Genomic DNA, 14,070 nt, shown 5'->3' on the forward strand with positions numbered 1-14,070 from the left:
TAAGTCACATTCAGTAGCTGTCTCATAAGCAGCAGGAAGATGTCCGTGCATAATGGGCTAAGCTGAGAGCAGAATCAAAGACACTAAGAGTCTGACAATATTTGGTGCATGGGGCCAAGCACTGATTTCCCCCACCCACCTATATCCTAAATATATCCACACTGGGTCATAACTACAGAACTGAGAATAATCTCAAATCACCAAGATGGTTAAATTAACACTTGCCATGCTATCATGAAGCAGAAGGAAGATACACAACCTGACAATAATTCCTCTTGCTCTTCAAAGAAAAGGCAGACTCTGATCACAGCCTGTGTGATCTGGACCCTGCCCCTTCCCATCTCTTACCCTTCTCTCCCCCACCTTCCAACTATCCAAACTACCCTGCGCTCCTGGCTTTTCCAGAGCACAGCAGGCTGGCTCTGTCTGGCCCTCCACCCAGATCTTCACTAAACCCCAGCCATTACCTCCTCATCTGAGATCATTTTGCCCGTGTGTTTACTTGTGTATTATTACCTGTAATAATAATAGGATGTAGCCTTCAGGTGGGCAGGAACAGTGTCTATCTGCTCACTCCCATATCCCTAACACCCAACAAGAGGCCTGGCCCACAGCAGGAACCAAAGATTTCCAGCAAAGTGGTCAGAATCAAACAAAGCGAAAGGCTTCCTATCAAACCCGGGACCATCTCAGCGAATTCCCATTTTCCCTCCAGACAATGGACTTCTAGCAACATTTACTCCTTTGTTTTTTATTTGCAAGACAACAAGCAAAGCTGAACAAAGTAACAGTTCGGATTCTGGTGTTTGAAATTATGAACTGTATTTTCTATGCATTCTGTGGGTGTATATAATTTTTAGAATACGTGTTTTAAGTATTCTCCCTAACACACTCAAAACACTTTTTTCAAGCTGCTTGGGAGGGCTTCAGGCGTTTTTTTTGCTTTGTTGAATCACAACATAGCTTGCTAAAAAGAACTAAGAAATTAACCATGGCTCATCTGGGTCTACCTGTTGTTCTCAAGCACACAGAAGCAGGAACTGCTAAGAGCTAGAACAATTCACTTCCCTGTGAGCAAGGGAAAGGGGAGGGTAGAAAGGCTGGTGGGGAGGGCTCCCACCTGTTAAAACAGCCACCTCTTATAATTTCCTATTTTAGCTTCAGAGAAAAGGCCACAGGAGGGAACTACCCAGCACAATGATAAGAGCTTCATTTACTGGCAATCTGGGGAAATACTTCTGATCTCTGAAAGCATTATTTTGAAAAGCAATTTGCACAGCAGTTTAATTTACTCTAGAAAATCCAAAAAAGAACAGCAGCACTTAAAATAGCCATGGAACCTATTTGGCGCCAGTTTCATCAACAAAACTACGAAAGCAAGATTCTTCTCTTAACATACCTGAAAACACGGAAGCCCACACATTAACAGGCTGAACACAGCCCAGGACTGTATTTTCAACCATAAGATCACGGGTGGGTGTCATGACAATAACATAATAATACCTCCACTCCTGCTTGCATCCATGACAGTATCAAAGGTTCAGTGAAAGCTATACGTTTGCAGCTGGTTTTAACTCCCACCTGTCATGTTGTCCAAAGAAACGAGCATCAACCTGCCCATCTTTATCCCTCAGAGCTTTTGCAGGCCAGAATGGAAACCCCTTCAGTTTTGCCCAGACCAAAGGATGTGGATTGCTCTAGGAAAAGAAAAACAAAATCCAGAGTTTGTATGTATTTGACAGCAAGACACACATGTAAAGCTCACTGTGGGAGGACACAGCAAGGCCACCAACTGAATGGAGAACAGTTCCAAGCAAGGTCTCCCAAGTGGGCTTCCCTAGGAGGGCATGAGGCCAAGTCAGGCCCAGGCAAAGCTTGTTCGGGGGGCGGGGGGTGAATGAAGAAGCAGAGGGATGAAGCACAGACCACGCTTGGATCCTGCCCCTAGTGCTATTGCCTGGATGGCCATGAGCAAGAGTGAACACTTTCCTTTGAAACATGGAGACAGCAATGCCTACACCCTCTGGGAAGCTGGGGGAATAAATGTACATTGTACCTGGCATATAACAAGGGCAGTATTAGCCACCTTTGCCCTTTATCGAGGCTGCTCAGAGCCTTAACAAATGCAGGTGTTTATCTCCAAAGACAGGAAGAGACATAAACTATCTTCTACTTTTCTACTTTGCTTGCCCAATCTTGCAGCCCAGGAAGCTCCACCCCTACACCTCCTCCCAACCTCCCACCAGCCCACCCCAAGGACATGCTTCTCTGGGCAGAACACCTGTTTAGAAAATGCAGCTCCAAGAGGAAAACAGGGTGATTTTTCTCTCCCAACCCCCTACCCTCAAAAACTAAGTCACTGGAGAGACCATGGAGTCAATCCAGAGAGGTATTTCTGAACCTCTCAACACAGATTCGTCAAGAACATCCTCAAGTAACTCTCCTCCGGCTTGCTATCTGCATTACTGTGGAGGGTCCCCTCCCTAATAAGCACCTTCCTGCTCTCTACCCTGCAGTTGGCCCGGGGATTAATAAACCCAGGAAATCACAATGCTCCCTCTGGTACGAGAACATTCAGCCCCAGAGGTTTATTCTACCTGGATTACTCACATTTTGTCATAGCTTTATCACTAAAACAGCATTTAAAAACTTCACCCAAGGGATCCCTGGGTGGCGCAGCGATTTGGCGCCTGCCTTTGGCCCAGGGCGCGATCCTGGAGACCCGGGATCGAATCCCATGTTGGGCTCCCGGTGCATGGAGCCTGCTTCTCCCTCTGCCTGTGTCTCTGCCTCTCTCTCTCTCTCTGTGTGACTATCATAAATAAATAAAAATTAAAAAAAATAAAAAAAATAAAAATAAATAAAAAAAAAAACTTCACCCAAGGGATGCTTGGTTGGCTCAGCAGTTGAGCATCTGCCTTCAGCCCAGGGTGTGATCCTGGAGACCCAGGATCAAGAGGGAGCCTGCTTCTTCCTCTGCCTGTGTCTCTGCCTGTCTCTGGGTCTCTCATGAATAAATAAATAAAATCATTTTTTAAAAATAAATAAATACGGGGATCCCTGGGTGGCTCAGCGCCTGCCTTCAACCCACAGCATAATCCTGAAGTCCTGGGATCGAGTCCCACATCAGGATCCTTGTATGGAGCCTGCTTCTCTCTCTGCCTCTCTCTCTCTGTATCTCTCATAAATAAATAAATTGTTTTTTTAATTTTTTTTAAATAAGTAAAATAAATAAAATTAAAATAAAATTAAAATAAATAAATAAATAAATAAATAATAAAATAAAATAAAATAAAGTAAAATAAATAAAATAAATAAAATAATCTTCACCCAAATTTCATCGAATAAGCCACCTGGATAAAGTGGCCTCTAGGGGCACCTGGGTGGCTCAGTGGTTGAGCGTCTGCCTCTGGCTCAGGTCATGATCTTGGGGTCCTGGGATCAAGTTCCGCATCAGGCGCCCCAAAGGGAGCCTGCTTCTCTCTCTGCCTATGTCTTTGCCTCTCTCTCTGTCTCTCTCATGAATAAATAAATAAAATATTTAAGAAAAAAAGAAAGAAAGTGGCCTCGGGTAGCCATCTAAGACATGGGGTTCAGAAAATGAAGTAAGGAAAGAAAATGAAACTTACACAAGGCTCACAAAACCAGTTATCTCGTTTTTGGCAAGCAGCTAGGTAACACTCTGGACATACTTCAATTTCATTCATCTGCAAAGCAAAAATATGTTAGGATGTGTCATCCCAGGGGCCTCACATCTGGAGGCCCTTAAGGAATGCATGACGGTACAACAGCAGTTAAGTTTAGCTAAACCAGGTCCCGCAGTAGGGGACACCTTTAAGAGGGAGTCCAACTACTTCCCACCAACCCCCATGCTTCCACCTAGACCAAGCTGCCACCACCTCCTCTCTCTTCAAGACACCTGCCCCTGGTCTAACTGCAGCAAAGTGGCAAGGCCAGGATTTGAACCCAAGCAAGTCAGACCCTGTTTGTTAGTTGCTATTACTGTCTCATCAGACTTGTTTTTCTCTTTATCTCTGCATCGTGTAAGGTACCAGATGCCTAGCAGGTGCTCAATAAATTATTACTAATAATGTTGTAACTATAATTGATTAACTTAAAAGTCAATGAATAACTGAATGAATAAGGGAGCAAAAGAATAAATGAATGAATGAATGGTGGCATATGGTTCCCCCTTCTCCCCTTTCTACCTGTGTGCTATTCCAAAGGTACTGGGTAAACAAGCCCTGGCTTCGGAGATCATCCAGTGATAACATAATATTGCTAACAGGTAGATTCAGAAATGCCAGACACAGAGTACCTGGGTTCAGATACTCTGCCCCAAATTCCACCTTGGGGCAACCCACGATTAAAAGCCTTGGCTCCCAAATGTAGGAAAACAAATGAAAACCCAAGGGGGAAACAACTGGACAACTCACTCACACAAAACTCCACATCAACAACGAACATATCAAAAACAGGCCATCACCACTTGTCATCAAAGAAGTGCAAACCAAAATCACAGCGATATGCCAGTTTTCACTGATCGCATTGTAGGGAAAATATATACCTGTTTTTTAAATAAGAACTTCCAATATTGAGGAGGACACAGAAAAACTTCCATTCTCACCCAACCCAGGGTGCTGTTTAAGTTGCTACAGCTTTTCCATAAGCCAATCAGGGAATATCTACCTAGTCTTTGCTATGTTTACAGCCTTAGACATGGTAGATGCCTTTCTAACATTTATGCTAAGAAAATCATCGTAACAAAAACAAAAAACTCTGTCCTTCCTGTGTGTGTTTAATTAGAATGAGGAAACACACTAAGTGAAAAATATAGATATAAAACTCTCTCATAAAAATATGTAGAAATGGACATATCCTAAGATAGTCAAATGTTTCCTTACAAATGAATGAATGAAGGAATGAAGTACACAGACATGTTGAAGTCTATTACATCTTGGTTTTTCACCCTTAAAATGGGGTGTCTAATAAAGCCTCCCTGGAACCATTTCTGCTCCCAGCCTACCCCACAACCACTAGAGCGTCAGGGCACACAGCCCAGGAGTTTCATTTCTTCCATACCATGCCTGGGTGGCTCAGTTGGCTAAGCATCTGCCTTCAGCTCAAGTCATAATCCCAGGTTCCTGGGATCAAGCCCTGAGTCGTGCTCCCTGCTCAGCCAAGAGTCTGTCCCTCTACCTCTGCTCTGCTCATGCTCTCTGTCTCTCTCTCTCTTCAATGAATAAACAAAACCTTTAAAACACACACACACACACACACACACACACACACACACACCCCACTGGGTATTTCCAAGAGAGACTGACTCTCCAGGACTCTCCAGGCCACACCGAGAAACAATCAGGACCGTTCGTTCTCTCACATAACATCAAAACTCAAACATCTTCCATGAGAACTGTAAAAGAGTATGCATAGCCCAATGCCACAGACTGTGGGGTGAAGAAATTATGAGCCCTATCTATGCTACCAAGATAACTCAGGATGCCGAGTGCTTGGCAATGACTCAAGAATGAATAATAAAAAATAAAAAAAAAAAAAAAAGAATGAATAATAAAGGGTCATTTCCAGCTCCTATGGTCATGGCTAAGATAGGGTTGGTTTATAACACACTGGCATCCCCTCTTTGTCACTTTAACTTTTCTTTGAAGAGAGGGCATACTGTCTACACCTCAACAAATCCCAAAACTGCTGACCACTGAGAGACTCTGCACATGGAAACCAGCCCCCCAGCCCCACACTGTGGGTGCATTTAAAATAGGACAGTGAGAAACACATACCTCATGCTCACAGATTTTGATGACTACTTTTGCTATCTGCGTCAATTTGTGATTTCCTAAGGGAATAAGAAAATATGAATTAATTAAAATGGAAACATGTTTTTAACACCCAAAGGATTATCCTCCACTGACAACCTTTCAACTTCCTTTCCCCCAGGATTAAGCTTTTGAAGGATAAAAACCAGAAGATTCTGACTCCTAATATTGGTTCAAATTATGTGACTTCCCCTAAACACTGACCAATCTTTGGTGCCTCAATGTCATCTCTGAAACTGAGTAATTTGTGTGGGATTCCTACAGCTCACAGGTTAATAGTATCTGGAAGATGCTTTCACATTTGAAAGCCTCCAATTAGTGTAAAGGAGCCTTATTCAACCATTGTTCCGAACTCCAACCCATGAAGGGTAACAGGGGAAAGAAAATAATTGAGTAGCTCTGCTCTGCTTAGTGCTTCAAAAGACATTTCCTTGTTAACTCCTCAAGAAACCGTACTAGGAAGCAAGTATGAGTGTTCCCATTTCATTAATGAGTAAGCCAAGGCTCCAAAGTCGTTGCTTACTCGCGACTACTTGGCTAATGAGTTGAAAATGCTCCAGGGGCACCTGGGTGGCTCAGTGGTTGAGCATCTGCCTTTGGCTCAGCTCGTGATCCTGTGGTCCTGGAATCAAGTCCCATGTAGGCTCCCCAGAGGGAGCCTGCTTCTCCCTCTGCCTATGTCTGCCTCACTGTGTCTCTCATAAATAAATAAAATCTTTAAAAAAGAAGGAAAGAAAAAAAACATGGCCTCAGATCTAACTCTAAATCCCTCACCTGCACACTATACCAGAAGACAAGATGGCCAAAAAGCCATCTTTCTTCAGACCTTATGGTATCTTCAGACATTGTGAATTTGTTGGCAAAAGATTTTACACACATACATACACACACACACACACACACACACGCCTCGATTCCTGGCTTGTCTTAAAAACTCAAAAGATGTGGTAACTCTATCAAAAAACCACTGGGGAGGGATCCCTGGGTGGCGCAGCGGTTTGGCGCCTGCCTTTGGCCCAGGGCGCGATCCTGGAGACCCGGGATCGAATCCCACGTCGGGCTCCCGGTGCATGGAGCCTGCTTCTCCTTCTGCCTGTGTCTCTGCTTCTCTGTGTGTGTGACTATCATAAATAAATAAATAAACAAACAAACAAACAAACAAACCACTGGGGTGTTCAATGGTGTTCCCTTCAGGCTGGGCAGGACTTCATTCCCCCAGTTCTCTAATCTAGCTCTCCCCTTGGCCAATAGCCATCCTGGTTTGAAATGCTTTTTCTGCCACCTAATCTCAATCACTTGTTTTTGTGATCTTACCAGTATTTCTATATATTTGAACTTATAATCTTTAGATGAATTTTCAACTGAGTGCCTCTTTCTCCCCTCCCAACACCCCTAGCCCCGCTACTGAGCCAATAACGCAAAATATGTGCTTTTAGCAGATATCCACCCACTCATACATCTTCCCTTGCACACTAGCTAACAATCTACACTAGGGCCATACAAGAAAAAGACAGGGTGTCCACTCTTCAAGATCTTACAACAAAGAAAAAGAGAAAAAAAAAAAAAAGATCTTAACATCCTGGTAAGGAACTCAAACAAAATTTGCCCCATCCAGGAAGTGTGATAAATGCTACCATGGGAAAGTACAGGTACTGTAAGATCTCCTAACAAGAGCAACTATATGGTCTGGGTCCATAAGGGAAGGCTGCTCAGAGGACTCACAGGCTGACAATGAAGGCTAAAACAAAGTCATCAAGGCAGAGTATATAAGCAGGAAAGAAGAGGAACAGAATGGAGCAGGACACTGAAAGAGCTACCTGGCCAAAAGGTAGACAGAGAGGACTGTGGGAGAAGGTAGGGCAATATGAAAGGTGCCATGAGAGGAGACTCTAATGGAAATCCTCTTCCATTCTGTCCAGAAGGCTCAATCCACAAAAACGCAACTGACACAACTTTATCCAGAATATAAAGAACTCCTAAAATGCAATAATAAAAACACAAACCACCCAGTTCTTGAAATGAGCAAATATCTGAAAATGTATTTTATCAAAAAAGATAAACAAATGATTAGTAAGTCCATGAAAAACCACACAATACCATTAATCATTAGGGAAAGGCAAATTAACACCATGACATAGCAGTTCACACTTTCAAGAATGGCTCAAATTTAAAATACAGACAACATCAAGTGCTGGCAAGGATGTGGAGCAATTAAGACTCTCCTATGCATGGCTAGAAGACTGTAAAATGATAGAACCACCTTGCAGAAAGTTTGCCAAAATGTCCTATAAATATAAATAACAGCCTAGTCAATGAGCCAGCACTACCACTCCTAAGTATTTACCCATGAGAAATGAAAATATATGTCTATACAAAGACAAAAAAGGATGTTCACAGCAGCTTTATTCCTAACAGCCAAAAGCTGAAAATAACCCAAATATCCTTCAACATCAACAAAGGGAATGGATAAATAAATTGCATGCTAATATAGTAAAAAACCAAACACAGTAATAAAAAGGAACAAAACCACTGGTAACACACGACATACGAATCCAAAAAAAATTACACTGCATGAAATTAGCCAGACACAAAAGAATGCACTATGACTCCATGTATGTGAAATTCTAGGATATGTAAAACTAATCTATAGGGACAGAAAAAAAACGAGACGGATGGATTTATTGGTAAGGGCAAGTGGGAATATAATAGAGTAATAGAAATATTCTAGATTTTATTTGAGGTTGTAGTTATACATTTGAGGTGGTTACACATTTCTCAAATTCAGAGAATGTACTCATAAAAATCTATGCATTCTACTGCATGTAATTATTCCTCCATTAAAACAAAGTTTTTTAAAAGGACAGGTAAGCAGTATCATATAGCCGGAGCCACGACGGGTATCAGTTCAGCACAGAGTCACCATCCCCTATTCACATATATTAGCAATCTATACACAAATATTCTCAGTTTTTTTACCCTGGAGCATGAAAAAAAAAAAAGAGTATGTTTCTTTTAGCAAGGGTAGGATATTGGGCAACACACACAGCATACACACTCTTTTTTTAGGAACCATCTAAGCCACCCACCTCCATTATAAATGATGCAGTTGTGCAAAATCCACTTTGCATCGGCCAGGAAAGCTTCTGTGCATCCATACATTTTCTTTTTAGCATTCTGGGAAGAAAAAGCAAGGAGCATAATAACCCGGGAGTCTGTACAAGCCGCAGCCAATTAACACCTGCGTCCCCACATCATTTTCTTAGCAGTCATTTGCCAAATTAATTAATGCTTTTTACCCATTTCCCAAGATGCTATTATATTTGAAATCTAGAACGCCATAAAAAAGAAGTCACTGAACTCATCACAGTAACTTGAACTGTTTCCTCTTTTAGCAGCTGTCATTTATAACGCAGCCCCTTCCAAGAAACCAAGATATTTTATATACTGGCATATTTTTTATTCTTTGTAACAGCCTCACGTAAGCCTTGTCACTAAGAACACAAGGACACACTTACTATCATCACCATTTTACAGACAGGGATACTGAGGTCTGGGAATGTTAAGGAACCTGTCCAAAGTTCCAATGCTATAAATGGGTGAAGCTAGGATTCCACCCGTCTTTTCTGAATGCCTTCTTTTCTTGAATTCCATGAGGGTGTGTGCAATTTTCCAAAGCAAGTTTGATTCGGTGTTTGGGGGTCAGCAAGAAAAATATAAGGTTTTCTCCTCATCTGTGCTTTTCATTACCTATACTTTGGTGCCAAAAATTTGAAAATTTAGCACCAGGATGATGTGTACAATCTAAAGCATTCCAAGTTTAATTTCCAGCATGGAATTTTAGCCAGAACTTTTAAAAGCACCTTCAGGCAATAAAAACATATCCATAACAGTCAAATAAGTTCTAGGAAGCCACCATCTTTATCAGCAATCTGAAAGTTTCCCCAAACACTTAATTTTCTCTTTACTCCTTCCTGCTGCCCTCATTAGCACCTCTGAGAGAAAGAAAAGAGGAGGTAAGGCTCAAATTGATCAAATCACTGATTCGTAGAAGTGTAACTTTTTCAGGTAAAAGGGTGCAATCACCAGGAGAAGTAATATTTGGAGCTAATCAGTGGAATTCAACACTCCATTACAATCCTTGGAAGAAGGTTAAGGGGATCAAGAGTTCTTCCATCCAAATAAAATGGTACAGAGGAAAGGCAGAGAAACCATCTAACTTGAGATGGGGCACAGGAAGTGAGGGAGGGTCTTTGGTCATCTCGGTAATTGTGGGCTACAACGGTGAGGTTCTTTGATGGAGGCCAACCTTTTCCAATGTACAAAGGTCCATAGGATGGAAGATGTATTCTGCATAGTCAGGATGCTGTTCCAATGGAACAGGCTTCTGGAATGCATCTGTCTATAAAAGAAAGAAAAGATGCTCACACACACCCACAGAAACACAAACCCCCATCATTACTGTGGAAAACCAAGCATTAATAGTAACAAAGTACTTTTAAAATGGAGACAACTTTTCCCACAGTACAGTTTCTAATGGTTTCCCCCAAAGAATTACCTTGGGGAGTACCAAGCTGGTTCAGCTTCAGGCTCTGCCTGGTTATCAATAATCATGGGGGGAGGGGAGACTCTTGTTTTGTTATCTGTTCTGTTTCCAATATATATTCAAATAGCAGGTCCTGTCTTCTTCTATAAAGATTGACCAGAACACACCATCAATCACCCCAGATATGAACTCTGAATAAGGCTTATTAATAAGGCTTACCTATGTCCTGCAAATACCCATAACCAAAACTGACAGTGAAATGTGGTCCTACCCAGAGAAGACACACTTAATAAAGTCCCTTTAAGTGCCAAGAAATATTTTACACTTGGGGGAAAACCAAGATAGTAAGATGCTGCTCCTCCGAGAAACCAAATTCCCCTCAACACAGGGACCATGTCAAACTTTTTCATCTTGAGCCATGTTCTTAAGCCCTCCCTGAAACAGCTCAAAATGCAAGGCCCAGTTTGTTGACAGATGTTTTTTACTTATCAATATATAAAAATCTACAAGATTTGGGGCCCCTGGCTGGCTCAGTGGGTGAAGCATGCAACTCTTGAGCTCAGGGTTATAAATTCAAGTCCCATATCAGGTACAAAGATTACTTAAAAATAAAATCTCAAAATCTTAAAATCAATCAACACCTAAAAGATTTAGTTAAACAACAAATGATAGCCAAGCATGGCATGTGAAAGGGCTACCACTTGTAGTCACTGGAGCCCTCTTTTACCGAGAAGGAAAGTGTGTGGCTACAGCAAGTTACAAAGATGCTTCAGTATCATTGGTAACTTTCTGCCCTGATTGATTTTATATCAAACAATTTATGTGAGAAATTAAGGCCTTCTTCGACTTTTCTCCTTGGTTTATAATTCTACAGTGTTGACGACTCTACATGAGTCTGTTCTTTTTTGTACAACAGTCCTCAGCAGATATAATTTAGCCTATGGAAAAGCAGGAAGTAATTCCATGTCACTCAACATAAAAACAACTCTACAGTAAAAAAAAAAAAAAAAAGAAAGAAAGAAAGAAAAAAGTTGTTTTTCTTTCCAAACTGAGGCTATCTATGCTTTTGCTTCCATTGACGGAGATTTTGTTACAGAGACAAATAGATTCCCAATTTAGCAACACCCAATTGGCATGCTCTGAATTTTTTTCGTGGTATCATATTTCAGAATATAATCTCAAAACAAAAGCTCGTTATTTTTTTTTTAAGAAATTAAGCCAGAGTGTCTACTCAGTACCCTGAGGTTCTATATTGCTATATATTCTCTCAACTTAGAAAGCAGCAGACTCTAGAGAGTTTAACAAAAGGTCACCACTAGCCCATATGGTGCCTTTGTGCAAATCAGAAAGGGAAAACCCTACTCTCAAAGTTTCTCTAAATTGGTCTGTACGAAGAATGTCATGACACGTTGATTATATGGGCACAATGTATTATTTTTAAGAACAAGGCACTTTATGGTCATCCTCCTTAAAAATGCCACAAAAAAACTAAAACCACCATGGATATGATGTGACTGGGACTCTAGAGAGGGTAACCACTAGGAAACAGGGTGTGCCAGTGGAATATGGCAGTTCTGCTTTCACATCCAGATTACCTTTAAGGGACAAAGGCTGTCAACAAATTCCATTTCAAAATTGAAGGAATGAACCAACATCTCATCCTTTATGGGAGTCTCACGGGTTGAGTTTCACGTGGAGGTTCCATCATCAGACCTTAGTTATATGTAAAGTGGACTGTACACCACTCTCTCACTGAAATGGAATTTTATTAACTCCCATGGGAAGCAGCACAAAAACTCCTTACCCGGAGGGTCTGGGCATGAGGTTTCATACAACCAACCACAATTCTGAATCCCCACCAACTTTCTACTACTTCATGTCACTTCCCAATTAAACTCCTTGGGGACATGGAGTGTTCACTATAGAGAATTAACTGAATGTCATTGTACCTTATGCTTAATTTACAGGTTGTTGAGCCAGGCACATAAGAAGGCCCCAAGAGTAATGCCCAGGTGTCTGCAAAGCAAAGTGTACTCAAAACAAGAATGTTAACAGCAAAGAACAAAAGTCACTGTTTTCCATTTATGCTTCTACCAAGAGGAACATTCTTCTTACCCCTGGCTGTTTCATTTTCTGAATGGCAAACTTGAGGAGGTACGATAGCTGTTCAATGGTGAGCATTGTCATGGCTTTACTCTGAGTCTCGATGCATTCTGCTACTGTAATCTTCTACAAGTCAAAAATCACACAAACGTCCAGTTAGCAAAAAGTTAATATTCCCCCCGTACATAGTTCCCTTTCCTCCTAATTTCCAATAAGCTCAAAATAAAAAATCCTTTCAATCCAAAGGAGACTAGTTGTTCCACTTGAGAAGGACTCCAATCTAGTTGACAATACACTGAATCAGTGGATAAAAATGAAGAGGCACACCAATCCACTGATGACCTTATTTGGGTTTTTCCAAAAACTCATGAAGATGACAGATGCCTCTGAGAAACAGGCAGATAGGCAAGGACCTGAAAAATTGTCATGATGACAACTGTGGGTTTCAAGAATGGGATGTGAAAGGAAAGACCACTAATGGTTTTAGGGTGATCTCTGCACACAATGAATCAGTCACTTAACTTGCTTCTCTTAGCGTTCTGGGCTACCTTTCAGGAAACTGCCGAGCCATTAATGTCTCAATGACATCATTGATGGAAAAGGACAGTCTTCCCCGAAGAAGGAATTCAAGGGATGGTAGAGAGCTAAATATAAATATGACTTCATTCTCTGTCACCACGGATGTGAACCCACTCAGGACATTCTGGCAAACTACACAAGACGCATAGTCTAGCTATCGGTCTCCATGGGAAATAAATGTCATTTTGAAAAGGAAATTCCCATCAAAGAAGAGGCCCAGAGAAATGTCTGAAACCAGACTCTGCTATGTCAATCTGGTACCATATCCCAGAGCTTCAGGCTCCTTATGTAGCAGCAACACCAAAATAGCAAAGTCTGATGATGTCAGGAAACACTCTTTAACCATCTGTGTAGGGAGAGCTGAGAAAAGTTTTCTCCAATTAATCTTGATTTAGTTTCCATCCTTCATATCTCTGGATCCTCCAAAAGGAACTTTTAGATGTGTCTGGTTGGTTGTCGAGGAAAGGGCAACACATGAATTGCTCAGAAGCTGAAAACAGTATGTGACGCACATAGCTAACTCCTTAGCTACCCAAGCTGGAGACAGTCTTCCCAACTGACTGCATCGCCAATGCACCCCGGGAAGAAATTTGGGGCTCTACATCTTAGACACAGAACACCTGTCTGTTTGAATTATTGTTCATTTCCAGGAAACTATCCATGGTGAACACATTCACCTCTCCTCCATACCTGATCCCTTCCCTCCTGGCTGATAGTGCCTGGTTCTCATGATACAGACTGAAAATGCCAGACAAGCATTTTCAAGATTTTTCTTTTTTTTTTAATGCTTGAAGACTGGCCCAATCCTGACCAATGAGGCCAAGGGCAAGTCAGCTGGAGGCTGTAGTAGGGCAAAGTCCTCCTGTGTTTGACCAAAAAAGGGTTGTACAGAGAAACACTCTTAGAGGGATTTTTGTCTAGATACAAGTGATAAAAACCCCAGCCATCTTGCGGGCTTTGGGGGTGGGGGGGGGAGCATTGCCTCAACAGGGAAACAGAAAGAGTCTGGCT

At 41.7% G+C, this 14,070-nt stretch overlaps 1 protein-coding gene across 22 annotated transcripts in view; it reads right to left on the reverse strand.

The window, feature by feature from the left end:
* The window catches only part of ZMYND8 (zinc finger MYND-type containing 8), a 143,264-nt gene that overhangs the window by 63,895 nt on the left and 65,299 nt on the right, over positions 1–14,070 (reverse strand). For 20 of the 22 annotated variants that reach the window (XM_038572520.1, XM_038572531.1, XM_038572524.1 and 17 more), the window contains 6 exons: positions 12,493–12,606; positions 10,141–10,233; positions 8,921–9,008; positions 5,799–5,854; positions 3,630–3,707; positions 1,582–1,697 (listed from right to left, as the gene is read on the reverse strand). In XM_038572520.1, the coding sequence (XP_038428448.1) occupies positions 1,582–1,697; positions 3,630–3,707; positions 5,799–5,854; positions 8,921–9,008; positions 10,141–10,233; positions 12,493–12,606 (545 nt within the window). Of the gene's footprint in view, positions 1–1,581; positions 1,698–3,629; positions 3,708–5,798; positions 5,855–8,920; positions 9,009–10,140; positions 10,234–10,389; positions 10,521–12,492; positions 12,607–14,070 lie in introns of those variants that run through there. The other 2 variants (XM_038572528.1, XM_038572529.1) reach the window with 2 other exon arrangements.

Source organism: Canis lupus, chromosome 24 (assembly GCF_011100685.1).
Source record: "Canis lupus familiaris isolate Mischka breed German Shepherd chromosome 24, alternate assembly UU_Cfam_GSD_1.0, whole genome shotgun sequence".
NCBI classification, from domain to species: Eukaryota; Metazoa; Chordata; class Mammalia; order Carnivora; family Canidae; genus Canis; species Canis lupus.